The 25,116-nt window shown below is 44.6% G+C and overlaps 3 protein-coding genes across 9 annotated transcripts; all 3 read right to left on the bottom strand.

The window, feature by feature from the left end:
- Nucleotides 1–247: 247 nt before the first annotated feature.
- Nucleotides 248–10,957, bottom strand: ints8 (integrator complex subunit 8). Its single transcript, XM_052072535.1, has 28 exons — nucleotides 10,806–10,957; nucleotides 10,168–10,306; nucleotides 9,913–10,087; nucleotides 9,603–9,743; nucleotides 9,456–9,527; nucleotides 9,330–9,381; nucleotides 9,065–9,247; nucleotides 8,859–8,966; nucleotides 8,646–8,798; nucleotides 8,390–8,490; nucleotides 8,168–8,309; nucleotides 5,622–5,692; nucleotides 5,373–5,548; nucleotides 5,173–5,303; nucleotides 4,968–5,078; nucleotides 4,562–4,766; nucleotides 4,358–4,479; nucleotides 4,031–4,215; nucleotides 3,876–3,909; nucleotides 3,730–3,789; nucleotides 3,568–3,629; nucleotides 2,969–3,087; nucleotides 2,790–2,893; nucleotides 2,660–2,710; nucleotides 2,422–2,495; nucleotides 2,269–2,333; nucleotides 2,153–2,196; nucleotides 248–2,061 (listed from the first exon to the last, which is right to left on the bottom strand). Exons 2-28 carry the CDS (start codon nucleotides 10,298–10,300, stop codon nucleotides 1,945–1,947), a joined length of 2,991 nt encoding a protein of 996 aa, XP_051928495.1. The 5' UTR covers nucleotides 10,301–10,306; nucleotides 10,806–10,957; the 3' UTR covers nucleotides 248–1,944.
- A 598-nt stretch (nucleotides 10,958–11,555) lies between these two features.
- Nucleotides 11,556–18,854, bottom strand: LOC127605008 (probable C-mannosyltransferase DPY19L4). 3 transcript variants are annotated; one of them, XM_052072549.1, is made up of 19 exons: nucleotides 18,478–18,854; nucleotides 18,260–18,385; nucleotides 17,910–18,034; nucleotides 17,181–17,271; nucleotides 16,976–17,097; nucleotides 16,749–16,897; nucleotides 16,537–16,660; nucleotides 15,401–15,535; nucleotides 15,215–15,336; nucleotides 15,040–15,148; nucleotides 14,856–14,929; nucleotides 14,306–14,464; nucleotides 14,113–14,235; nucleotides 13,917–14,037; nucleotides 13,037–13,093; nucleotides 12,879–12,961; nucleotides 12,689–12,821; nucleotides 12,270–12,428; nucleotides 11,556–12,211 (listed from the first exon to the last, which is right to left on the bottom strand). In XM_052072549.1, exons 1-19 carry the CDS (start codon nucleotides 18,551–18,553, stop codon nucleotides 12,047–12,049), a joined length of 2,253 nt encoding a protein of 750 aa, XP_051928509.1. In that variant the 5' UTR covers nucleotides 18,554–18,854; the 3' UTR covers nucleotides 11,556–12,046. The 3 variants fall into 3 exon arrangements, with proteins under 3 accessions (XP_051928509.1, XP_051928510.1, XP_051928508.1); XM_052072550.1 differs by having other exon boundaries at nucleotides 15,040–15,145; nucleotides 16,749–16,894; nucleotides 18,478–18,853; XM_052072548.1 differs by having other exon boundaries at nucleotides 15,040–15,336; nucleotides 16,749–16,894.
- A 322-nt stretch (nucleotides 18,855–19,176) lies between these two features.
- On the bottom strand, nucleotides 19,177–24,856 carry LOC127605033 (uncharacterized protein DDB_G0286299-like). Of its 5 annotated transcripts, none has more exons than XM_052072600.1 (10): nucleotides 24,529–24,856; nucleotides 22,562–22,681; nucleotides 22,419–22,493; nucleotides 22,228–22,338; nucleotides 21,950–22,099; nucleotides 21,435–21,584; nucleotides 21,217–21,360; nucleotides 20,849–21,004; nucleotides 19,723–19,845; nucleotides 19,177–19,642 (listed from the first exon to the last, which is right to left on the bottom strand). In XM_052072600.1, exons 1-10 carry the CDS (start codon nucleotides 24,539–24,541, stop codon nucleotides 19,590–19,592), a joined length of 1,095 nt encoding a protein of 364 aa, XP_051928560.1. In that variant the 5' UTR covers nucleotides 24,542–24,856; the 3' UTR covers nucleotides 19,177–19,589. The 5 variants fall into 5 exon arrangements, with proteins under 5 accessions (XP_051928560.1, XP_051928561.1, XP_051928559.1 ...); XM_052072601.1 differs by having other exon boundaries at nucleotides 24,483–24,855; XM_052072599.1 differs by having other exon boundaries at nucleotides 24,508–24,855.
- Nucleotides 24,857–25,116: the final 260 nt, after the last annotated feature.

Genomic DNA, 25,116 nt, shown 5'->3' with positions numbered 1-25,116 from the left:
TTTTATCTTTGCCTAGTTTTCCCATCACTTATTCCCCTTTTTCATCCGCCCCAATTACTCAGTTTCCACACGCATACTGTCCTCATATTCTCCATTGTCTTGTGACATACTGTGTATATATATATATATATATATATATATATATATATATATATATATATATTTTTTTTTAAACAGACAATCCTGTTATTTATTAACTCAATAGCGCATCATCACACCACTTTACAAGCATCATGAAAAGCAGCAGTTTGGCAGTGAACAATTCTCATTTATTGGCAGTTTTCGCATAGATTGGCCTTCAAAGTCAGTTTAGTTTCATGCTAACAAACAATGCAAATCATGATACACGGGCAACTAAGTAACATCGGCGTCACAACACATATTGCGGACAGATAATACAATAGTCACGTGCGTGTGTTCTTTATCTGCTGCGAAGAGAAACTCATTTTATTGCAGTTTATAGTGCCCCCAGGTGGTCAATGCATGCACACCTGACGGGGCAGCACAATGTCCATTGAACAGAGGTATAAAAAAAGTGTTTCTTTATATTCTGTCATTACCAAATGTTTTTAGAAAGTACATAATATAGTGATATTTTTTGATTAAAAAAAGAACATTTGTTTCTTGGGGGGCGGGGGGGGGGGTGGCTGCAAATTATTATAGGCCTTTCCATTCGTTTCAATGGCATGTCTTACGTTACATGTCCCAAGGCACCACTGTCCTTTTTTCTAAATTACAACAGAGCTTTACATGATTTCCAAATACTTTGTTGACGTGCTCTTTTTGGGTTGTTTTGAATGCATTTTCTGAAATGTTCAAGTTATCGAAATTTAGATTTCATGTAGAACGTAACTTGTGAACAATCGCCAATCAATCAATAATGGCACATTATATTTCACACTGACACAAATGTGTGAAATGCTGTCAATTGTCATGGAATGGGAATTCAATGAAATCCTCATCTTTGGTCGACGATAAGACTTTCCACTATTTAAAAGTGGAAATACATTTTCTTTTGTGTTTTTACACCTATCATCTTGACAGAAAAATCTTTCGAAGGCCCGAAAAGGGATAGATTTAAATCCAAGTTTAGGGCTCCACCTAGTGGTGATATTCGGCCTTTTTAAAATTAAAAACGTTAACTGGAGTGCCAAACATACGATTAATACTGTGATGGAAGGTCTTCATCGTAATTGTGGACATGCTGTAGCCTGGAGTACAAGTCAAAAGGATAAACGCTTTTTTTTTTTTCCTCAAGAGTGGTTTTTTTAGGAGAGGATAAAAGAACATTCCGTGGTCGACATATTGAATTTATCCTGCAAATTAGATTTTAAAAAAATGTCATGGATACGGTTGAAGATGTTGCAGCGTTTGCAGTGCTCCGCCACGATTATTGTCCGCATGTGTGATCTGTTTTGCGTCTGCCTGTAAAGCGCCGACAAAGTCTTGTCAAGGCCTGCAAAGGGTTCACGGCTGCTCCGTGCCACTGGGGGACTTCAAAACAAAACATTGTGAGCATCTTTTTTGTGTCTGTGTGTGCCATTAAAAAAAAAAAAAAAATTAAGCTTGACACGACATTGACGGGTCAGCCACAAAATGTGAAAACAGATCACGTTTCTCAAATAGAACACAACAAAAGAGCCACACGGGGGAATAAAAGAATGATGCTGGGAAAAAAATGTAAAAGGCTCATTTTGAACCACAGGTGTGAGTGAGAAATCGCTCCAGATGCGTTTTAGGAGATGAAAAGTTTGGCTTGGACCAATCAATGAGAGAATGGGAAAAAAAAATGACGATGCTGTCCCCGCTGAGGAGACATATTTGAAATTTTATTTTTTGGGAGGGCTGGGGTTAAAAACAAAAATACTTTCTGGTGATTTTTTTTTTTAAAAAAAGCTTCAGCCCATGAAATCGGCCAGCCGATTATCCAGTTGGAGAACAACGTTAGAAGTAAAGCTTAGCCATGGCCTGCAGGAACTTTTTCTTGCGCTTCTGCGCCGCCAGCTGCAGAACCTCCTCGGGGTTGCTCGTATTCAGCTCAGTCTGACCGATGGCTTTTATCTGGAAGAGAGGACGTTTCGTCACATACGCACACACTCAAAAACGCCGGGCTGTCGACTTTTTATACCCAACGGATGTTGACACTTCTTACCGCTATTTGTCTCTTTTCCGCTTCACCGCGCTTGTGGTGGATGTCTGATCAGGGTCAAGGTTATATTTCAATATAAATAAATACAAACGTGTGAATTGAAAGTTGAGTGAGGATACGCGTGAGGTATTCCAAAATGGTGACGTCCCAGATGTAGTCGTAGAAAGAATCCATGGCGTCGTGACTGCATCCAAGGACACAAAAAAAAAAAGTCACGCTGGAACTGCTGTGTAACTTTTTTGGTGGTCAAGGCTATGCGGAACAAGGCGTACCTGTTCTGCTCTTGGAGTGCTTTGAACGCCGTCATGTAGTCCACCTCCCTCAGGAACTGGCACAGGACCGCCACCTGCAACGCAACTTTTTTTTTTTTTAAACCCTTTCCGGAACAGCGGTTCTAACAGTGGACAGCTTATCCTGCTTATCAGCATTAAAAACAACACAATCGAATGGAAGTGCAACAATAAATAGACTCTTATAGTATTGCATTGAAAAATGTGTGTGACGTGCGACCTGTGTGTGGCAGTTCATCATCGAGCAGCACTTGATCATCCTCTTAAGAACCTGCGTGGAATGTTTAAGAATGAGGAGAGGTTGCAGGGAACAAACGCGCACGTCAAATCAAAGCAATGCGAGCACCCACTTGGTCCGTGTAGACGTCAGGCGGTACGGCTTTGGTGAAAAAATCCGACGACACGCTACCGGCCTGGAGGTACAAGTTGAGGGCAGCCGAGTACTGATTGGTCGCTGCGGGGCAAACGCGACACAACGCCGGCGTTAACGTTGTCGGTTTGTAAATGTTGTCCGAGGGGGTCGCTTTACCAAAGTAGATATCAGCCTGCGTGATGAGCCACGATTGGCTGTTGGGGTTCAGCGTGAGGGCATAGGTCACCAGCTCCTTCACTGTAACGGCCACCGCCTCCACGTCCACCGCCTGGATGCTGCACAACGCATGCGCAGATTATAAAACTAATGACATAAGGAAAACTAAAATTGTGTGTGTGGGGGGGGGGGGGGGGGGTCTGTAACGAAATAAAATTGAAAGCTTAAACTACAGCTTTTGTTTATAATAGGATTTTGTAACAAAAGTGCTCTTTTTTTCCCCCCCATCTTTATCAATCAATAGAGCTTTCGGGGTTTATTTTCATTGTATGTAATTCAGCATTGGAGAAGGAAGCTCAATCAAAAAATACCCTATTGATTAAAAAATAAAATAAAACTAACACTAAAACAAAAACGAAGCTTTAAAAAAATAAAAATAAAAAACCTAAAAATTAATTCAAACAACCTGTATCTAAAAAAAAAAAACTAAATAAAAATGAACGACAATGAAAAATCCTAAACCATTATAACCCTGCAAAAGACGCAGACATCCAAACACACGCAGACTGTCCAAAGAAAAACACCAGCGGTTGCGTTACTTGGGCAGAGATGCCGGCCAGATGGACAGGTGCTCGGCCGTCACTTCATTGACGATGTCGTCCTGCGGGAAGGGGGCGTGGGGGGCAACAAAGCCTCAAATTAATATTTCTAGAGGCCGGTGTGAAGAAGTAGAAGAAGGGCCATTTCGGCACGTGGCCCACCCTGACGATGCTGTGCAGCCGGACGAAGAGCGAGATCAACGTGGTCAGCACAAGCGGCTCCTGAAGCGCAAAAACAACGGGCGGTCAGCATCATCAACTTTTTTTTGTAGGCGAGTCGGGGGGGGGGGGGGTGTTGATGTACTCACTCGGATCTTCTTGACAAATGTTATCAATTTACTCCTGGAAGGAGAAACGACCACAAGAGATGACGGCAACATTTTGTAACAGTTCATTTTGTCACGAGCCGTGATCCATTTATCATCATTGCCGTTGGTTTTCAGGGCGCAGCGATGAACGGCACCTGTGCAGGATGCCCAGGGAGGAGTCTCGGTGCTTGATGAGTCCCACACGTCCGTCGCTGCTCCGCTTGTGCTGGACGGAGACGCTGCAGATCTGCACCACGGCGTCCCAGAGCTCCTTGGCCGTGCGTCGGCTCTCTTTGGGACCCGGCAGCTCCTTGCACGTGGATGCCAGGAGCTGGCCCAGCTGCGGGAAATATTCTTGATTTAGTCAAAGGAATGAAGAAAAACACATTTCAATCAAATTCTATATGTATATAAAGCGAGCAAGACACACACACACACGTTGAAGCATTCATGTTGACGTTGAAAAGAAATTGTGGCGTCACCTTGACGTAAGGGTTGTTGATAACAGCCGAGGGCGGCACCTGTAACGTCAAGTAGTCGTTCTCCCTCCAGTTCAACATGAAGGCCACGCACTCCTCGCCAACCACCTGCCGCAGAGGAAGATCTGTGCACACGGGAGAAAAAAAAAATGGTGTTACAGTGTGACAATCCCGACTTGCCGCAGGCTCGGCGGTGCCAAAACTCGCCGCGTATCCTCATCTCCAGGTATCCGCGCACTCGGCTGACGAGGTCGGGGGGCGGCCTCTCCTTGCAACCGTCGGCCGCCGCCGTCTCGTGGGCTCGCACCTCCATCAGCAGCAGCTCGTTGAGCATCACCTGACGCAGGCGCGGCGAGAACTCCGTCACCAGCTCCAGGCAGGCGGAGAACAGCTGGCGCGCGTGCGCGAAGTCCTGAAAAAGGACGATGATGTGATGTCACGCCACTATGAGTCGTAGAAACGACGGGTTCACGTCACGTCACGTCACAATCTTGTGGCAAAATGTCGCACTGTTAACATATGAGGATTGACAAACTGCGCCGCCACGAAGTGAACCGCTCTCTACGTGGCGACGAGACAGTTATGTCATCACGACGCCATACATCATCCTTACCCTTATGGCTATGCAGTGGAGGCCTTTTGCCATGAGGATGTAGACCAGGTCTTTAGTCAGGTTGTCTTTGATGGCCAGGATCACGTTGATGTAGTCTGATGGAACTTCCCACTAACAAAAGAAGAAAGCAGGATTAGCTTGTGAAAGCCATTCAATTTTTTTGTCCCCAGTGTCTTTGAACGCATCACTCGTGTACAGCGTCTACCTTGCTATTGATTCTCCAGAACGGTCTGTCTGCAATGTCGTGGAGCTCGTTAAGGATCTGCCTGATCTTTCGCGGGTCCAAGGAGAGGATGAGCTGCTGCTCCAGCTGCCCGACGCTCACGCTGGCCGACGCTGCGCAATAACGAGGCCGTCAGCGACGCGGCCGTGCGACTTTCTGGCGACCGAGGGCGCAGCGCTTACCCGGGATGTCGTAAAAAGAAGGCAGCGGCTTGGCGCTCAGTTTGACGGCGGCCGAGCGCTTCCGCATCTGCTCCAACAGCAGCTTCCTCTCCTCCTCCTTCAGGAGCTCGGTGAAGAGTTTGTGAGAGGACACCACGAAAACCAGGGACAGTTCCTGCAGGCTTTCGCAGAGCGTGCTGTCGGGGCGGACAGGAGAAACGCTGGGACACAGCAAAACTCAACATAATGTTGAGCGTTTACGGGACTCACTGCATGAAGGTAGCCATGTTCCGTCTGGATGCTTCGGACAAACGCTCTCTTTCCAGGGACTGGGCGCACACCTGCAAGATGGATGGATTCAAGTCAAACCATTAGGTACACCCATACAATTCATTTATTTTGCGTCACGCTTGGAAGAAGTCATTTTGGGCGACGTGGGTGGATGCTGAGAACTATTGTCCAGTATTGCAACCTGCTACATAGCCACTTAGTTGGTGTTGACCTCCCACTTCATGTCCCGGGAGAGTGTGATTCCCAGGAACTTGAAGGTCTCGATGGGTGACACAGGGCAGTTGGACAGTGTGAGGGGCAGCTGTGGTGAAGGATGTTTCCTTAAATCCACGATCATCACTATCGTCTTGAGCGTGTTCAGCTCCAGGCTGTGTTGGCTGCTGCACCAGAGCGCCAACTGCTCCACTTCTTGTCGGTACGCAGACTCGTCGGGGTCTTTGATGATTGTGGTGTCCTCTGCGAACTTTATGAGTTTGACGGCTGGGCGTGTTGAGGTGCAATCGTCCGCGTAGAGGATAAAGAGCAGTGGCGAGAGGACGCATCCCTGCGGGGCTCCGCTGCTGGTGGTGCGTATTGATGATGTTGTCCTTCCCAGCCTCACCTGTTGTGTCCGTCCTGTCAGGAAACTGAGGATCCACTGGCAGATCGTAGGGGACACACCGAGCTGGAGATGTTTGGGGGTGAGGAGTTTCGTGATGATGGTGGTGAAGGCAGAGCTGAAGTCCACAAACAGGATCCTTGCGTAGGTCCCTGTGCTGTCGAGGTGCTCAAGAATGTAGTGCAGCACAGTGTTGACTGCATCCTCCATAGACCGGTAGGCAAACTGCAGAGGGTCCAGCAGTGGTCTCTGCCTGTATATAGGAATTAAGTGCATTAAACAGTGGTCAAAACCCAGTGCTGTGCGGGCAACAGATCGGTATGAATCTTTAAGTGTTGTGTAGCAGTGGTCTAGAATATTGCCTTCTCTGGTGAAACAATCAACGTGCTGTTTATAATCTGGGAAGTTCACGGTTAAGTTGTGCTCTATTAAAATCACCCAAAATGATAAGGGGTGATTTTGGATAATTTAGCTCGAGTTTGCTTACTTGCATTTGTAGCGCCGTATTAGCGTTAGCTTGTAGTGGAATGTAAACACCGATGAATACGAAGGAGGAGAACTCACTTGGTGAGTAGAATGGCTCGCAGTTTAGAGACAGCGACTCCCAAGTCCGGGTTGAAGTGTGCGTTGAGCTTCGTGACATCAGTGCACCATTCTTCGTTGATATAGAAGCACATTCCACCACCTTTTGATTTCCCTGATAGCTTCCTGTAGCAATAGGCTCGGAGGAGGTTGAAGGTACAGTGCGGCGTCCGGGTGGCGGTCTCCGAGCCAGGTTTCAGTGAAGCACAGCGCAGCAGAAAGTGCAAAGGTTTTGTTGCTCTTTGTGAGAAGAAGGTCATCCATTTTGTTTGGCAGAGAACGTAGATTAGCAAGATGAATCAATGGGATCGGGGTTCGAAATCCACGCTGACGTAACTTGACTCGCGCATCGGCTCGCTTCCCCCTTCTCCGACGGCATTTCCATGCTTTGGACAGCGCAGCCGCTTCGCTCGCTATTAACTCAGAAAAACCTTGTGGGTGTTCATGAGCTGGTGAAAAAAAAGTCAGAGCGTAGATTCCCTAATGCCAAGCAATTCTTCTCTTGCGTAAGTAAGCGGCAGAGAGTCGCCAAAAACGAACGAAAATGACAAAAACAAGGATTATACTACGGAGCGCGTAACCAAGGCTGCCACATGTGCCGGTGCCATCTTGTGAGGATGTACTTCCTGAGGCTGCTGAGGAAGCATGGCGTAACGCGGGGAGATGCCAAGACAGTTCCACACAGCAGTCATCGAATCAATCCTGTGTTCTTCAGTCAGAGTTTGGTTTGTGGCCGCCACAAAAAAAAAAAAAAAGGACAAAATCCAACTGCAACGGACAGTTAGGACTGCGGAAAAATTCATCGGCACCACCCTACCCACTCTTGAAGACTTGCACACCACGAAAACCAAGACACGGTCACGGAATATCCTCCTGGACCCCCTGCACCCTGCACACCACCTTTTCCAGCTACTGCCCTCTGGCAAGCGCTAGCTGATCCATGCGCAGCAAATCCGGCAGACATTCAAACAGCTTCTTCCCTCTAGCCATTAACTCCCTAAACACTAACCCAAATCTACCTGCATAGTGGCTCTTCGCAATTTTGCACACCGATTACAGTAACGCGGTTACAGTTAGCAACAAATATCTTTAACACACTGTATGTATGTAAACATTCATAGAGTTGTATTTGAACATTTTATCCATTGATTGACATAAATAGAAAAAAAAACGTTTTTAATGATTTGTATGTGAAATATTAAATCATAAGGTACAGCGTTTGAATATGTACACAATAAAATTTGTCATCTGGAAATAACGCTGTAAATGTAATACTGACAACTATTGGAACTATAATCGAGCTGGTAATTTTTCCTACCGTTGTCCTTCACAAAATGGCGATTACCTCTAAAATAAAGTCCACCAGGCGCTTGCTGGGCTTCATGAGCAGCTGCTGGAAGCGCACACCGAGCACTTCCCCCTCCAGGGCGTCGCGCACGGCGTTGCACACGCACAACTGGTGGCACACCTCATCCAGGCCCGTCTCCCTGCGGGAAAAAGATTTTGCAACTTTAACTGCGACCAATCTCGGTACACGCGTGATAAATGCAGGACGTTTAAATCTCACCCTTGCTGGGCCTTGTACAAGACCTCCCTGAGAACAGAGCGTCTGAAGTCCTTGGGCAAAGCGCGGCTGACGTTGTCTTTGATGAACGCTTCCACCACGGTCTGAAACAAGTACCGTGACTCAAGCCAACTCTCGCCATACAATGTTGTATTTTTTGCCCCTCAAAAATAAAATGAGGGGCAATGAAACACAACTGGGGGTCCGGGTGACTATCTAAAAAGCCTATTAGAACAGCAGAACTTGATTTAGTGCTCACCTGGTAGTTGCGGGCTCCGAGCAGCTCGTTGATCTGGTCGTAGTGTGTGGTCTGAGAGTCACACGAGTCATAGTCTCCGGTCAGAGCTTTGCAGGCATTCCAGTAGCCAGCCAGGCGCTTCTCATCCAGGTGGACATGCACCGTGGAGTCCAGCTTAGATGAAATGACGGGGAATTAGACACGGTTAGGGGCATAATGTGATTGAGGTTATACCTTCTTCAAGAGCTCCTTGGTCTGCCTAAAATGGTCTCTGGCTTTCTCAAAGGCTGGCTGGTCCGTGCAGCCTTGCTGGAAGAAAATGGCGCCCAAGTCATAGTGAACCTAAAAAGACCAGAAGGAGGAGCCAGTTAAAAGCTTTGATGCCCAACTAATGTGTCTTGGGTTCAATACGGGTTGGAGACCACTGCGTTCGAGCCCACCTGGCAGTGCAGCTCGTTGGCGCTGATACGAAGTCCTGCCGTGGAGGACTCGGTCTCGCCGTTGGCGGCCGCCGTGTCGGCGGCCAGCAGGTCCAGAGTCCTCATGGTGTGCACGTAGAAATCCTTCTTCAGATGTAGCGCCCCGACCAGGACAGTGATCGAGTCGCTGGCCTGCTCCTTTAACTGGACACACAAAACGGCATTGATATGGCGAATAGAATTCATGGAGAACCCCGGAAGGTTTTGTAATTTGACGTTTACACACCACGCTTAGGATGTTGTCCGTCATCTCTTTTTCCTGCTGCACAACACTCAACCTGCACATACAAATTGAAATCGGTTTGAAATTTTGTTGCGGATGAAATTCACCCATTGAGAGAAGAAAACTTACATGTTCATCTGGTGTGGCCCCGGTTTGTTCTGTTTCTCTGGAAAGCTGCTCAGCACAATGGTTCTGATGGCCCTATGAAGCAAACTTTTTCATTCTGGTATTCCTTCGGCGTCTGATTTGAAATGTCATCTTTTTCTTTGGTCTCACCAGCGGTTGTAGATGAGGACGGCCATGGCTGTGGTGGGCGGCAGGGTGGACAGATCCAGATCCACGTGTTTGACACCCGCCGGCACTTTGCTCACGCACAGCAATTCATTGAGCAGCATGTTCAACACGGGGATGGTCAAGCTGACATGAAGACAATATATTTATATTTTTTTATTTTTTTTATTATTCATGTATTTCATTGTGTGTATTATATTGCCGCCAGGTGGCCAAGGCGCTCATACCAAAAAGAGTAGCACAATGTACATTAGAGTGAAGCATTAAATGTGGCACAGAAAACTTTGGAGCGCACCCTTTCTCCAACGCATCTAGATCCCATTTCATGTACGCCGCCACTTTGAGTGCCAGCAGCTTCAAGGTGCGGTTCCTGCGGTTGTCGGCAGGAGGCTGCACCAGATTCTGTTCGTTCACCAACGGCTTGGAGGCCTGCTCGAGGAACTGGACAACGAGCTGCACCCCCGTCGGGTCTGAGAAGATGCAAAAATCTCATCACTGACGCGTTGGGACAATGTGTCATCTGAAGATTGTTGTTACGCTGAGCTCTCACCGGGATTGGAGCTCTGCAGGTGTTTCTCCAGCAGGGATGCATCCAGGAGGAACTCGAACCAGGAAGTTTGGAGCGGCGTGCTGGGCCTGCTACTTGTCACGGCGGCGACCCGGTCGGCCGCTTCCGCACTCATCCTCCCCTGGTGAACACAAGTCAATGTTTGATGAAAGTAGGTGTGCAAAACTAAAATGAAATACTTGACATTTAAGGGTTTGTTTGAGGCATCACCAACGCCACCTCAATTCGAGCAAAGGAAATCCCTGAATGTAATAGACAGCAAGTTTTGGGGGTTTCCCATGGTTCCCAAACATAGTCAAAAAAGCTCTAATTCAACTATAATCGCACATTTATGTGTACAATTATGTGCATGAAACGCTTCTCCGGTACAAATTTATTTTTGTAAATCGTGGACATGGGACTATTCCGAGTGTATTTCTATAGCCAGCTAGCTAGTTTGTTATTATGTCTGGGGCAGCCCAAGCTAAAGGGGTCGAGGTGCAATGCCGGTGAGATGCCGCAAAAGCTAATGAGAATCAAGCGCACCCCTTCGGACTTTTTTTTAATTTACGGTTCATTTTCTCGGCGAGCTGACAAACTTTACGGCGCCGCCGCTCGAACCGGAAAGTGAATAATCTTACCTTAGTGCTTTAACAATTAATTAGAACATAGCAACTGCAAATAAACTCAACAAGGGCCCGAATTTGGGGGAGGTTGACTGCTGTTTCTCACGTAATTGATTCTGAGTATCGCCATTGCGTCGCTTCGCTTTCCGGTTCCGGTTCGTCTTCGGGAGGAATCATACTGCGCCGCATTTGGCGCATCTTTATAGCGCCCTGAAACCAAACTTAAGTACAGTATTAACGTTTAATTATACTGTTATTTCTTTGTGATTGATATTTTTGTAACATCATACAGGCATGTTTGATGTCTTTAGTTTCTTTTTCAATGTGTAAAATGTCATAAAATATCAGTGTTTATAATGCATTACTAATTTTGACCTACGTGTACAAACATAACTGGAGCATAACTAGCTATTACCATATACAAACACGTAATATCTTAATTTTGTTTGATTGAAATTTCTTTAAATCGTTGTTTGTACTGTTTGTGTTACATTAGTACAAGGGTTTGTGTAATTTTATATTTTCCTCACAGGATCAATGCAGTTTGTAAATTCAAATAATAGTCTTAAAACCCTCAAAATTGTCACACTAGCTCAAACAAAAAAAAAGTCATTTTATTTGGACAAAAGCTTGAAGACATGGAAAGGACAAAAAGCAGATACAAAAAAAATTGTTTAACAAAAGCTTTCCCCGACAAGGTGGAACTCAGCACAAAAGGTAGAAGAAACGAGAGATGCATGAGGACAAAAAAAAGAACCACCTCCCTCCCAAAACACACACAGTCACTTTATTGAGGCACTACTAATGCAACAAAGAGTTGTTTCTTTACCAAAAGATGTAGCAACACTCATCATATTCATATTACGTGAACATGATTACTGTATGGCCTGAGACAATATTGGCATCCCAGGAACTCCAATGAGTTCCAGCAGACAGTAACAGTAAATGCACATTTTTATAAATTACAGTACAACAATGTTGTCACTCCAACCGGCATATAATATATATACATATATACTGTGTGTGTGTGTATGTATACACAAATGTGTATGTTTACACATACACATACACATTTTAGAACAAACAGTATTATGGCATATTTCAGTACACAAAGATCCGCATCTTTGGAAAGCCACTTGAACATTACGAGTAAGACTGTCATTCTATTAGTGCACGAATTGTCTTACCAGTGAGGACAAAGTGCAAACTAGAACATGGATATTAAAAAAAAAAACCTCAAGTCCTGCCGTTTCCTGTTAATACTGGAAGGAAATGACCGTGTTGATTCTGTAGACGTGGTAGGAGCGGTTCCAGAAGACGCGGGTGAAGTAGTTGGTGTACGGCGAAAGGTTGGTTTTGATTTCGTGGCAGAAACGGCGGTGTCTGGAGAAGGCGAACATCTTGACATTGTCCTGAATTACCTGGGAGAGATCGAGGGTTGTATCTGAGACAAAAGCAGAGCGTCTGCGCAATACTTACATGTCCGTTGGCGACGTCCAGCAGGTCCTTGATGCGGCAGCCCTGGTCCAGGGTGAAATCGTTGCACAGAGACTCCTCCACGATCACATAGTTTGCCTTGAGGGAGGTCAGGATCTTGTAGACCTCTTCGGCGGAGCGCATAGAGTATACCTGGTAGGTCTGCAATGCATAGAATAAAATGGAAATGATTCAAATATTTTCTGCCACATTTTTTGCTTCAATTCTATGGACATTTTGCTGCTCCTTCTGGAAGTATATGCTTTGTCCAGCAGATGGCAGTGTAATACATACATGGAGACGATCGCCGCTCCTTAGTAAGATGGAGGAAAATGTTTTGTTTTGGATTTTATTTATTTATTTACTTTGCAGAAGATCAAACTTTCAGCGCTATTGTCATTCTTCAAGTATAACTAACTCACGTCTTCACTCCTCCTCAGCATGTCTAAATCCGAGTGTAGCGGCAAACTGGTGACGGCGGCGTCGGAGCCACACTTGATGGCTCCCAGGAGCTGAGGGCTGGCCGCAAACACAGTCGCTGCTGGAAGGTGAGTCCTACGAGGAGGGGATGATGAGCAAATTGTTCAAAAGCTCACCTGATAGAAGACTCACCGGATCCAGCCGATCAATTTGGCTGTGTCTGGGTCGTAAAACTCCCCAAGCTCGGACAGGTCAGTCAGGACGCGGTGGCCATACTGCGGAGGACGGAGAAAAAAATAGAAATATTCTTCCTATCATTATTATTATTCATATTTGGGTCAAAGTCTTACCTCACGCCACAAACTGAAGCCGATGATCGTTGGAACAGCAATGCTCAGGATTAACGACTGCAAGGCAGCAACGATAAAAACAATTGCATTGTCATTACCATTATTATTGTCGATAGTCTTATTGTGTTTTTTATTATTTTCTAAACTAATATAAGAAATGGAAATGTTTTGGGTTTTTTTTAAATATAGGTTAGAAATGTTAAATGTTTGTTCCATAAATATTAGTGGTGACCCGATCCGATATTGATTTCGGATTACATCGGTCTACATTCACAATATCCAAACTTCAAGAAGTACGTTTTTTTCTTTTTAAACTTTATTAGCATTGTTTGTCAAGGTCTTTAAATGTATTTTGTATTTAAGTGCATTGCATTCTCATGTTTGAGATTGAATTTATGCAGCCCGAATGTTTAAAATAAATGGGTCATATTTTCTGATACTGTACTCACTGTTGTTGCCTATTCTTTGTTTAAATCGCATCACTGGATCTAGTCTCTTCTAACTTTTCATACTCAGAAAGAAATAAAAGTATACACCCTTCCTGCAATATCGGCATCGTATCGGAATTGAAAAAGCTGTATCCGGAACACCTCTTATAAATATTTAGTCCATAAAATGTTACATTCACCGGAAAAAAAGAGAATTCAAAAGGTATACTGCTGTCACAAAACTAAAATCAAAGTAAATTCTGAATCAGTATAACCTTTCGTGATCACCAAAATACGCTGAAAAAAAAACAGGCCTCCAAAGTCAAACAATTGGGAGTTCAACCAAAAAATGCAGAAAATCAAACTGTCAAAACAGTACTGCTATGTAACGTATTTGTCAATGTCTATATGTATAGATATAGATATGTATGTATAGCCTGAAGGCCTCTCACCAGGACAACAGGGTGGACCGACTTGACTCTTAGCCACCGAAAGACGGTCATCCACAGATCCGGCGAGCACACGCCAAATGCCGCAAACGCACACATGTACGGCGTCCAGAAGTACTTCATCCTTCACGAGGATGAAAACTGCATATGAACCAACCAGCGCACGTCCAACAACCTACAAGCGGCGTCTTCGTCCTACCCGTCGAAGAGCAGCGTCAGGCTACCGAAAATCAGCGTGTGAAAGACGTGGTAGACGACCTCGGGACGCTCCCCCACATATCCGTCCTGCGGCCGCCGCTCATCGTTCTGCGTCTCTTGACCACTGAGGGGGGGGGGGGAAGGAAACGTGTCCGAGACGAGACGATAAGAGATAAGGCGAGATGCGGTGACACCTGAGTCTGGTGAAAACGGCCTGCAGCGCGGACACCACGCAGACGGCGAGCACGAGCAGGTAGAAAGGCAGGATGGACGACTGAGTGAGGCGAAGGTACAAATCCTGACCGGGAGACTGAAGACTCTCTTGGCACACCAGCAAGTTGCTCACAAAATCGCTGCAACGCAACCAATGCAGTGCAATTACAATATGTTGTCACAAAATTTTACTGGAATCATAAAAAGAAAACAAGTCATACAAATTACAACAAAATGAATAACAACTTCAAGAGTAATTGTAAATAATAATGGAAGAAAAAATATACCAACAACAACGTTAACCCTGTAAGTTATATTTTTTTAAAAGAATCCTCAAAAATCACAAAAAGAATCAACAAAAAAAAAAACAGAATTGGTGGGAAATATTTTTTTGTACTCAAAAACATAAGGCAGTTAAATAAATTCAATGAAAATAAAGATGAATACAAAATGGATTTTTAATATGACTAGAAATGGAATTAACATAAAACATTATAATTATTTTAAAAAAAAAACATCCTTGTGTCTTACTTTGTCATATTGAGCCCAAACTTCACCTCCAAGAACTTCAGTATGAATTCACCTTTACTTACAGGCACGACTTTCTGCAAGTAGAGAATTATTATTGATTTATTTTTTCCAGAAACAGCGCAACAGACAACACTTGATTAAGGTTTGATCGTGCTCCTAAACTCCGTGAAAACCGTCTATGCACCTTGATTAAATAGTTGACGGTGATGCTCGTGGAGAAGACCAGGTGGAAATGAAAGCAAAGTTTCATGACTCTGGCCACCAGAGGGCCCTTCTTCATCTGGAAACCCCTGCTGAGAAGGTTTGACGACATAAGGGTGTTTCTGATGGGACACGACGACGCGACCTCGGTGGGGTACCTCGCCAGCCCGGAGCCGATCAGGAGGCTGAGCAGCGGTGAGACCAGCAGTGCCGCGTTGTGAAAATGGAAAAAGGAGGCCAGGAGCAAGGAGCTGACGTACAACTTGTGGATGTCGGAGAGCTGCGGCAAGAATTGTTGTGTTGTTTTTTTGTCAAACAAGCAGGAAGAAGATGACAGGGCGTACCTTTCGAGGTGGCACCAGGTCCAAGGAGTCCATAAGGAAGAGGCACAAGGCTTGGACGAAGAGCATATAGTGGCTGTGCTCCCACACCAGCAGAAAGGTGAACGTGGTGGCGCTCAAGGTCAAATAGCATAATAGCTGGAAGCAAAAGTCGCACCTTTAATTTGTGAGAACCTCCAAACAGACTAAAAATTGAACAATTTGGAGTTCAACCACAAGGGTGGACAAAACCAGGCTGCGAAAGTAAAATGAAGAAAAAAAAAACAATTTGGAAAAAAAAGTCCTTGAGTTCGTTTTCTTTCAGTCTAATAATTTGGAGAAATACATTTTCTGGGAAAAAAATGAATGAAGCGCTCTAGAAAAAAAATACTACAAAAATTTAAACAAAAAGTTAGAGGAAAGAAAAATCTGCCTCAAAAGTCAAACACATGGGAGTTCAAACTCCATTTTCTGATAAAAGCGTGTCTCAAAAGACAGTTTAGAGTTCAAACAAATTCACCGGAAAAATGTGTCTCCAAAGTCAAACAACAAAAAGTTAAATTACAAGAGTTTATAAAAAGGCGGATACCTTCAAAGTCAAACTAAATCCAAGCCTGAAAAGTGAAATAACTTGAGTTTAACCAGAATTTTCTGGAAAGGTAAGCCTCACAACTTGGGTGCCCTCCAAATCACCAACAGCACAACAATTTATTCTTGTGAGAAGAACCAACATTTAGAGCAGGGGTGTCAAACTCATTTTTTTGTTCCGGGCCACTTCGGACTTACGGCTTCTCTCGGAGGAGCAGATGCATAATCTCAACGTTATTTATTACCCATGACGATTTGACATTTCGGTACAGATTTGAGCAAGGATCATGAAAGTTGACACACGTGACTTGCTCCCGCGGACCACATAAAATGGTGTGGCGGGCCAGATCTGGCCCCCGGGCCTTGACTTTGACACCTGTGATTTAGAGGAAAATGAGACTTGAAAGTCAAAGGATTCCAAATTTCAAACAAAATGTTCAGGAAAACGCGCCCAAGAAACCAAATAATTGGGAGTCCAATCAAAACTCCGCCAAAAACAAATAAAATAATGATTAATTGACTTCACTGTGTCAAACTATTGAAAAAAATTAATAAAATTTACAACGTCTCACCTCACCAGCCAAGCCAACGTTATTCGACAGGAATCCGGTGAGAGCCGCCACCTGACAAGCATAGTACGGCAAAGCCCAATTCTCTCGCAGAGGAAGCGCCTGCTCCACTTTGGTGGCATCAGGTCTGCGACGGAGAAAGCGACGGACAGGACTTCAACAACCAAGACTCCTGTTCAAAGTCCGTGACATGACGCCATCCATCCAGGACTGACCTGTTGATGACGTACCAGGCCACCGTCAGCATGCCGGCCACCCAGGTGCCACTCATCAGCCAGCTGCAAGTGAACAGCGCCGTGGCGTACACCGCCTGAAGCGCCAACACCGTGCCCACGTAAAAGTAGACGGGTTCCACCATATCCTGCTGGGACAGACATATTCAAGTTCCACTACTTTGACTTTGTCCACGTTTCCACAAAAACGTCCCCCTTTGAAGGCTGACCTGACTGCCCGAGACTCTGTAAATGTAGCTGGTGACGACTTCAGGATACAGAGACAGACGCTCGACGGCGTTGATGGTTTGTCCCGCCAGTGTTCTGTCGTCCTTCGTCAGCTCGTAGAATGCTGCGGCACACGCGTGGGGACATTCTTGGTTTTCCCAAACACGCCGAGGGCGGGAAAAAAAAAAGAAGAAAAAAAAGATGCACCTCTATTGAAAGACGTCGCCGCCACCATGTGTTTGTAGTAGTAGTAGTAGATAGCGCTGCCACCTTGGAAGGTGAGTTCCCGCTCCACTTCCTAAGACACAAAAACAACTCGTGCAAAGTACTGATGCTGCCAAGAGCTAGCAAGCTAACCGCTACTACGCTAGCTTAGCTTGATATGAAGGTGGTTTTTGTTTGTTTGTTTATTGAACATATAAAATATACAACACAGTAATATATTGACAGAAAAGAAAATTGTAAGAAAGGAAAAGAAAACAGTCATCCAACAGCACCATTAAATGTTCAAAGGAGTAGGAAGAAGTAAAAAACTTATCTAGTCCTACGCCCTGTTACGTTTGTTTGTGTTGAGTAATTTAACGATTAAGTACATTCTAGAGCAGGTGTGTCAAACCCATTTTCGCCACAGGACATATTTTTGTTACCATTTCCATTGGAGGGCCATTATGACTGGAAATCATATAAAGAAGTCAAGAATAACGGGTAATTGAACTATTGTTTGAGTTACTGTAATGAAAACTGTTGACAATATCTCTCTTATTTATTACATATGAGAATTTGAAATTTTGGTACATATTTTAGCAAGCCTTGTGGAATTTGCCATGTTTGATTTGCTTTCGCGGGCCACATAAAATGGTGTGGCGGGCCAGATCTGGCCCCCGGGCCTTGACTTTGACACCTGTGTTCTAGAGGCATGGCTTCTGCGGAACCCACCTGCCTCATGGAGAACCAGAACTTCCTCTCGTGAAATGCCGAGAGGTAGGCAGCGTACAGCGTGCCGCACGCCACTGCCACCAAGCATCCAAACAAGACCCCGAGCACACGCTGAACAGCGTTCACTGCAGACAAATGTGCACACAAGTGTGTCAACGTGGCACCATGTAACTGATGTGTGGAAGATATTGAAACTTCAGGTATATTTATGTAAAAATATTGAGCTTTGAATTATATTGAAACTCATTAAACAACCCAGCTGGCTTTCTAACATTGTTTCCATAAATGGCAATAGTTGTGAACAATGGTCATATTTTTTTTCAAAGTTATGACTCAAAGAAATTACTTACATGCAGAAGGACGTTTGGGTGCTCTGTCCGTCGACTCTTGTTTGTTTGAATCCTCCACTTTCTGCTTACAGAGTTCCTCCTGCTCGCCTACTTTCGGTTGGTTCTCTTCAGCCTCTTCATCCTCTACTTGACCATCCAGTAACGTTGGAGGAAAAAATAACGGTTACTAACAGTAAACAACGACATGCCTTGCTGTGTTAGTTTCAAGCCAATTTTACCGGCCCTTCGGGGTTCTTCCTCCTCTTCTTCGGCCACCTCGAAAGTATCCGACGTCCGACATCGCAGACCGGTCATGGCGAGGACAAATATATATATTTTTAAATTACCTATATTATCATCTGGCGTTCTGCAAAGGCGACATGCTAACTAGTTACCAACTAGTTCTACCTTTAGCAGGTGGTGAGGTAACACCGGTTAACCGACAGAGAAACTGTCTCGAAAATATGTTAATTCTTAATCCACCATATTTCTGTTAGTTAATATCAATGCGTCATCATAGAAATAACGCGACGATTCTAAACAAGAAATGATGTAACTGGCAGCGGGCAACAACCCGGAAGTTGTGGAAGTGTCAACAATTGTGCGCGTGCACATTTGATCACGTGTGCATATCGGCGGTCAATGTACGCATGCGCAAACGGCAATGTGTATCACACCAAGCTATCATGTAAATACTGTACATAACTATTAACACTATCCGAGAGATATTAATTTTTATTTAGTACTTATTAAAAATATTTGCCTCTAATATTCGACACCTCATTGTAAAATGTTGCATACTCTTCCGTGTGTTACAGTACAAAACAACCCTGATTAAAAAGTATATGCATCATGAAAAGAGTTCAATATATGTTCTCAATTCATAGTACAACTCAACTTTGTGTAGATGTAATTCTACAATGATTGCACTTTGTCAGTAACAAAACAAAACACGTTTTAATATATATGCTTCACTCAAACATGCTGAACATCCATTTAAAATAATAAAAAAGCTTAAGAGATATTAGTGGGCAACATCAACATTTTCCAGTTGTAAACAATAAAACTCACCCTCGGGGAACAACAAAATTGGCACAAATGTCAAAATGACACTTCAAAAAACGCTTGTGTGCACATAAAAGCAAAACTGACATTTGGACCCAAACTAAAATGCGTTTGGTCCCAAACTAAACAAAGTGGAGCCAACAAAACGACTCCTTCAATGCGTTCACATATAAAACATTGGGATTCTTTTGTCCTCAACATTACACACTGTTTCGGAAGCATATTGCCGAAAAGATTCTTTTAACAAACTGGTTTGAACATGAATCGTCCCTTCTGATGCCGACTATCACTCGGAACTCTCTTCTAGTTTCTCGCTGGGCTCCTTGACCAACTGCCATTCTGAGTTGAGGAGTGAGAAGGACGTCAACATTCACATGGACATTTTTATGATTGATGATTTCGCAGGCGGCTGCTTTTACCTGCTTGGCTTCCCGCGGCGGCGGATTCCTTAATTTCGCACCTTTCCAGCCTAATGCGGAGCATTTTGGTCACTTGAGGGTGTTTGACGGCTTCCATCGAGGGTTCGTCATCTGAACTGGCGCCTAAGAAAACATCAGACGGCGACATGTCAAGGTACAGTAATTGTAAAAAAAACAGCCATCGCTGCATACAAAGTGCTGTACATGGAGCGATTTAGCATGCACAATAAACAGTAAGACAAAGCACCAAACAGTAAAATCAAGAACAAATCTAAAAACACATAGTGTTGCCTAAACGATTAGACTGGCGCTTACATTCCTGAACCTGTGATATCAACTGATAAAAACAAAGGACATTTTCACTTTTATTATAGTTCTGTTTTGTTTTTCAATTTTGCGAACGAAAATGTTTTTTTCAAGCCTATTTTTTGTTTGGTGAACTCAAACAGGGCGGCCCGGTGGCCCAGTGGTTAGCACTTCGGCTTCACAGTGCAGAGGTACCGGGTTCGATTCCAGCTCCGGCCTCCCTGTGTGGAGTTTGCATGTTCTGCCCGGGCCTGCGTGGGTTTTCTCCGGGTGCTCCGGTTTCCTCCCACATTCCAAAAATGTGCATGGCAGGCTGATTGAACACTCAAAATTGTCCCTAGTTGTGACTGTGAGTGCGAATGGTTGTTCGTCTCTGTGTGCCCTGCGATTGGCTGGCAACCGATTCAGGGTGTCCCCCGCCTACTGCCCGGAGACAGCTGGGATAGGCTCCAGTACCCCCCGCGACCCTAGTGAGGATCAAGCGGTTAGGAAGGAAGATGAACTCAAACAAAAAAAAAGAACAAAATAAAAAGTTTAAAAATCTTGCTTCGAGCAGAGGGTTTTTTTTTGTGTGGCGATGGTTCATTTTGTGCACTTCACCTATGTTTTGAATTTGTGGTGGTGGGAAAAAAATAAAAACTTTTTTTTTTCTTTCCCCTTATTGTTTCGCGAATCCATGTATGAAACTTTTTTGTGTTAAGAACCAGTGGTGCACATAGTAGGGTCCAACTTTTTTTTTTTTTTTTGGGGGGGGGGGGGGGGTACATGTCATCTGATTCATCGATGGGGCTCTGGCACACAGTCCTCGTCTTTACGTTACCTGCCATTGCCGTCTTCTTCCTGGCTTTGGTAGTCGCTGCCCTCTTCTTGGAAGTCGCGGGCTGTTTCCTCAGCTTGGCCTTCTTCTCCACTTGGGATTTCTTCTCCAGATTGATGAGGGGCTCGTCGCCCGAGCTGTCGTCAGACCGGTCTGCTTCTAACGAGATAAAGTGATGCAATTTTGACACAAATTTGAACGTTTGCAGGTTTCTTCAAGACAGGCTTTGGTCAAATTACCCCAAGGACCAACAACGTTCCAGTTTCTTTTTCCAGCTCGTTTTAATTATGGTGGGTGTGAAGGGGGCTGTCCTGCTCACCTGTCCGCCTCCTACTAGTTTGTGTTTCCATAAAACATCCTCATGATTGTACCTCGCCTCTTTTTCGAAGCGCTGGCTTGAGACGCGCCACTCTTTTTTGCTGCTTTTTTCTTGTCCTGTGCCGGCTTGGTCTGCTTCACGAGGTTCAAGGGTATGCCGTCGTCATCGTCGGAGCCGTTGTCTGAGGACGCAGGCTCTTAAAATCCAACGGGTCGGCACTCGGAATGGAGCCTCGCGTTCCCCGCCACCGCCGCTTTCTCCGAGCCTTACCTTGCTCCGCTCTGCTCGCGCGCTTCGCTCGGGTTTTCTTGCCGTTTTTCAGGAAGCGCGTTTGCGGCAGACTGGTGATTGCCTTCTTCTTCGTGATGGCTGCCCGCGGGTCGTCGTCCGAGCTCTCGTTGGAAGACTCTCTGTATTTGACTGGAAAGAGGTCAGAAAAATGTCAGCGAAGGTGAGCTTGGGAAAATGTTGTTGAATGACAGTCTTATGCCGATTTTAAACGTTTGGGTAAATCTGGCCATTATTGCTCGTGTTTATTGAAAAGTAGATGGGAGGAAGGCTTTGAGAAAAATGATCACATTAAATGAATATTGACAGAAAATCTTTTTGGATTATTTTTCCAATATCGTTCCGCCCTAAACCGGCTACATATACATAACATACAGTATATACTCACCTTTTTCTCAATGTGGTGCTGAAGGAATGCTCGATCGAGTCATGTGTTGTTGTTTTACAGCCAGCAAATGAAAATTTTCAAAATTCCATTTCTATCTTGTGACACTCGCCTCTTTTCTTGGCAGCGTTTCTTTTGGAGGTGGCCTCGGCGGATTGTGCGGAGGTGCTCGCGGGCAGATTTTCTTTCTGCTGCGGCTTCAGCTTCTTGGCGATTACGCTCAGAGGCTCGTCGTCCGAACTCGCGTCCTCATTTGGAACATCTGTATAAGGATTTTTTTTTTTTAAAGAGGAAGAGGAAGCTGTTTTCCGATATGGGAGATTCCAATAGAGGTCCAAGATGCAGGCGGGTGAATGTTTGCCATTGTGTCAGTTCACTGAAGTTGATTACCTTTTTTCTTCTTTGGCTGAGCAGATTTCTTGGGTGGCGCTGTGAACTTCTTGCCAGCTTTGGTTGCTGCTTTGGCTTTCATCAGAGGACCGTTGTCGGAGCTGTCATCCCCTTTTAGGATCACAAGGAGGAAAATGTTTCTAGAAAAAATTCCAAAAAAAAAATAAATTGCAATCAGCAGCTTGTCTAACCTGTTTTCTTGACTTGAATTGGGGATGATCTATTTTCCTTGTTCTTGGCCTTCGGCTTGATCAGTGGCTCATCATCTGGCAAGAAATCAAAATGTGGTCAGAATGCGACAACGAAGGAGATACAAAGAATCCAACGGCCTCACTGCTCTTGTCTTCGGCGTTGGAGCTGTGCGTGTCCTCAGTGGACTGCTTCTCCTTTTTTGGTTGCCTCATCACAAAGTCTGAGAGCGGAACATCATCGTCGGAGCTGGAGTTGTCCTTGCCTGCGGTGCAACATTTATCACAACGTCCAGCACGGCCCAGGAAAATAAGCAGTAAGTTTAGAAGAAAAAATAATAAAAAAATTTTAACGTGATTTTACATTTCTCTCGAGCTGAAATGATTCATCAATACTGTAACTCAAATAATTCAATAGCAGCAGCCGTTTACTACTCCCAAAACCAAGGATTTTGCTTTGGTCTTAAATTTCAGGAAGACCCTCACGCACTATAGCCTTGACAAGACAATCTAATTTGACCATTTGAACTCTTGCTCTTCTCTGACCAGGAGCTTCTGAGAAAAATACACAACAGCCATTTGATGCTTGACTGAACCAGTCGGTATACAGTGAGGCCAATAAGTATTTAGTCAACCACCAATTGTGCAAGTTCTCCTACTTGAAAAGATTAGAGAGCCCTGTAAACCTCAACCACGAGAGACAGAATGTGGGGGAAAAAACTTTGAAAATTACATTGTTTGATTTTTAAAGAATTTATTTGCAAATGATGGTGGAAAATAAGTATTTGGTCAATAGCAAAAGTTCATCTCAATACTTTGTTATGTACCCTTTGTTGGCAATAACAAAGGCCAAACGTTTTCTGTAACTCTTTCACAAGGTTTTCACACACTGTTGCTAGTATTTTGGCCCATTCCTCCATGCAGATCTCTAGAGCAGTGATGTTTTGGGGCAGTCGTTGGGCAACACGGACTTTCAACTCCCTACACAGATTTTCTATGGGGTTAAGATGTGGAGACTGGCTTGCCCACTCCAGGACCTTGAAATGCTTCTTACAAAGCCACTCTTTTGTTGCCCTGGCTGTGTGTTTGGGATCATTGTCATGCTGAAAGACCCAGACACGTCTCATCTTCAATGCCCTTGCTGATGGAAGGAGATTTTGACTCAAAGTCTCTCAATACATGGCCCCGTTCATTCTTTCCTTTACACAGATCAGTCGTCCTGGTACCTTTGCAGAAAAACCGCCCCAAAGCATGATGTTTCCACCCCCATGCTTCACAGTGGGTATGGTGTTCTTCGGATGCAATTAAGCATCCTTTCTCCTCCAAACACGAAAACCTGTGTTTGTACCAAAAAGTTCTATTTTGGTTTCATCCGACCATAACATCTCCCAGTCCTCTTCTGGAGCACCCAAATGCTCTCTAGCGAACCGCAGACGGGCCTGGATGTGCACTGGCTTCAGCAGGGGTACACATCTGGCAGTGCAGGATTTGAGTCCCTGGCGGCGCATTGTGTTCCTGTGGTCCCAGCTCTCTGTAGGTCATTCACTCGGTCCCCCCGTGTGGTTCTGGGATTTTTGCTCACCGTTCTTGTTATCATTTTGACACCACAGGGTGAGATCTTGCGTGGAGCCCCAGATCAAGGGAGATTATCAGTGATCTTGTATGTCTTCCATTTTCTAATAATTGCTCCCACAGTTGATTTATTTACAACAAGCGTTTTACCTATTGCAGATTCAGTCTTCCCAGCCTGGTGCAGGTCTAGAATTTTGTCTCCGGTGTCCTTTGACAGCTCTTTGGTCTTGGCCAAAGTGGAGTTTGGAGTGTGACTGACTGAGGTTGTAGACAGGTGTCTTTTATACCAATGAGTTAAAACAGGTTCCATTAATACAGGTAACGAGTGGAAGAAGTTAGACCTCTTTGACAGCCAGGAATCTTGCTTCTTTGTAGCTGACCAAATACTTATTTTCCACTCTTATTTGCGTTAAAATTACAATGCGTGCAATGCCCGTTGGTAACGTAACGTAATACCACTTTTCCACGCATACGCAAGCTACAACGAAAACTAACCGTAATCAGGTGAAGGAATGACTACCTGGAATTTTAAGTGGCGTACCGCGGGGGTCCATTTTGTGGCTGACAAGGAGTGAAGATGCTCATCCAAAGCGCGACACACAAAAAATACCCCACACAACTAGCTTAATTCGCGTAGATGCGCTAGTAGCTGGCTTGACCGGCGTTTTGTCGTGCGGCTGTCGGCAAAGTTTGGGGAAATTGTTCAACTTATTACAGCAAGAAGAGCGCTATAAGACTCCAAAAAGCTCGTCTTGCTGTAGATGCGGAAATTTTGACCCGTTCCTGCAAACGGATTCCATGAATTTGCTGACTGACGCCTGTTTGAAGGGATGTTTTTGGGCTCGCTTGTATGACGTCACTACGCGGGCTCACGGTTTGTTTTGGCGCGTGTCGCTTTAATGTGATGTAGATTTCTTTTATTTTATTTTATTTATTTTTTTACATTTTTCACGAAACAGGGAAATCTCAAATACTGTATTATGGCATTATAAAATCCAAAATCAAATCCATGTTCAAGTTTTACCCTTGTTCTTACAGTTTTCACGTTTTTTATACCACCTGTTCCATTTCCCACCCCAACCTTTATTAAAACCAGGCACATATTTTATATTGGAAAAGAATTCATAAG

This window comes from Hippocampus zosterae, chromosome 7, assembly GCF_025434085.1.
Source record: "Hippocampus zosterae strain Florida chromosome 7, ASM2543408v3, whole genome shotgun sequence".
NCBI classification, from domain to species: Eukaryota; Metazoa; Chordata; class Actinopteri; order Syngnathiformes; family Syngnathidae; genus Hippocampus; species Hippocampus zosterae.
Note: the sequence above shows the minus strand (reverse complement) of the source record. Positions and strands in the feature narration are given on the sequence as shown.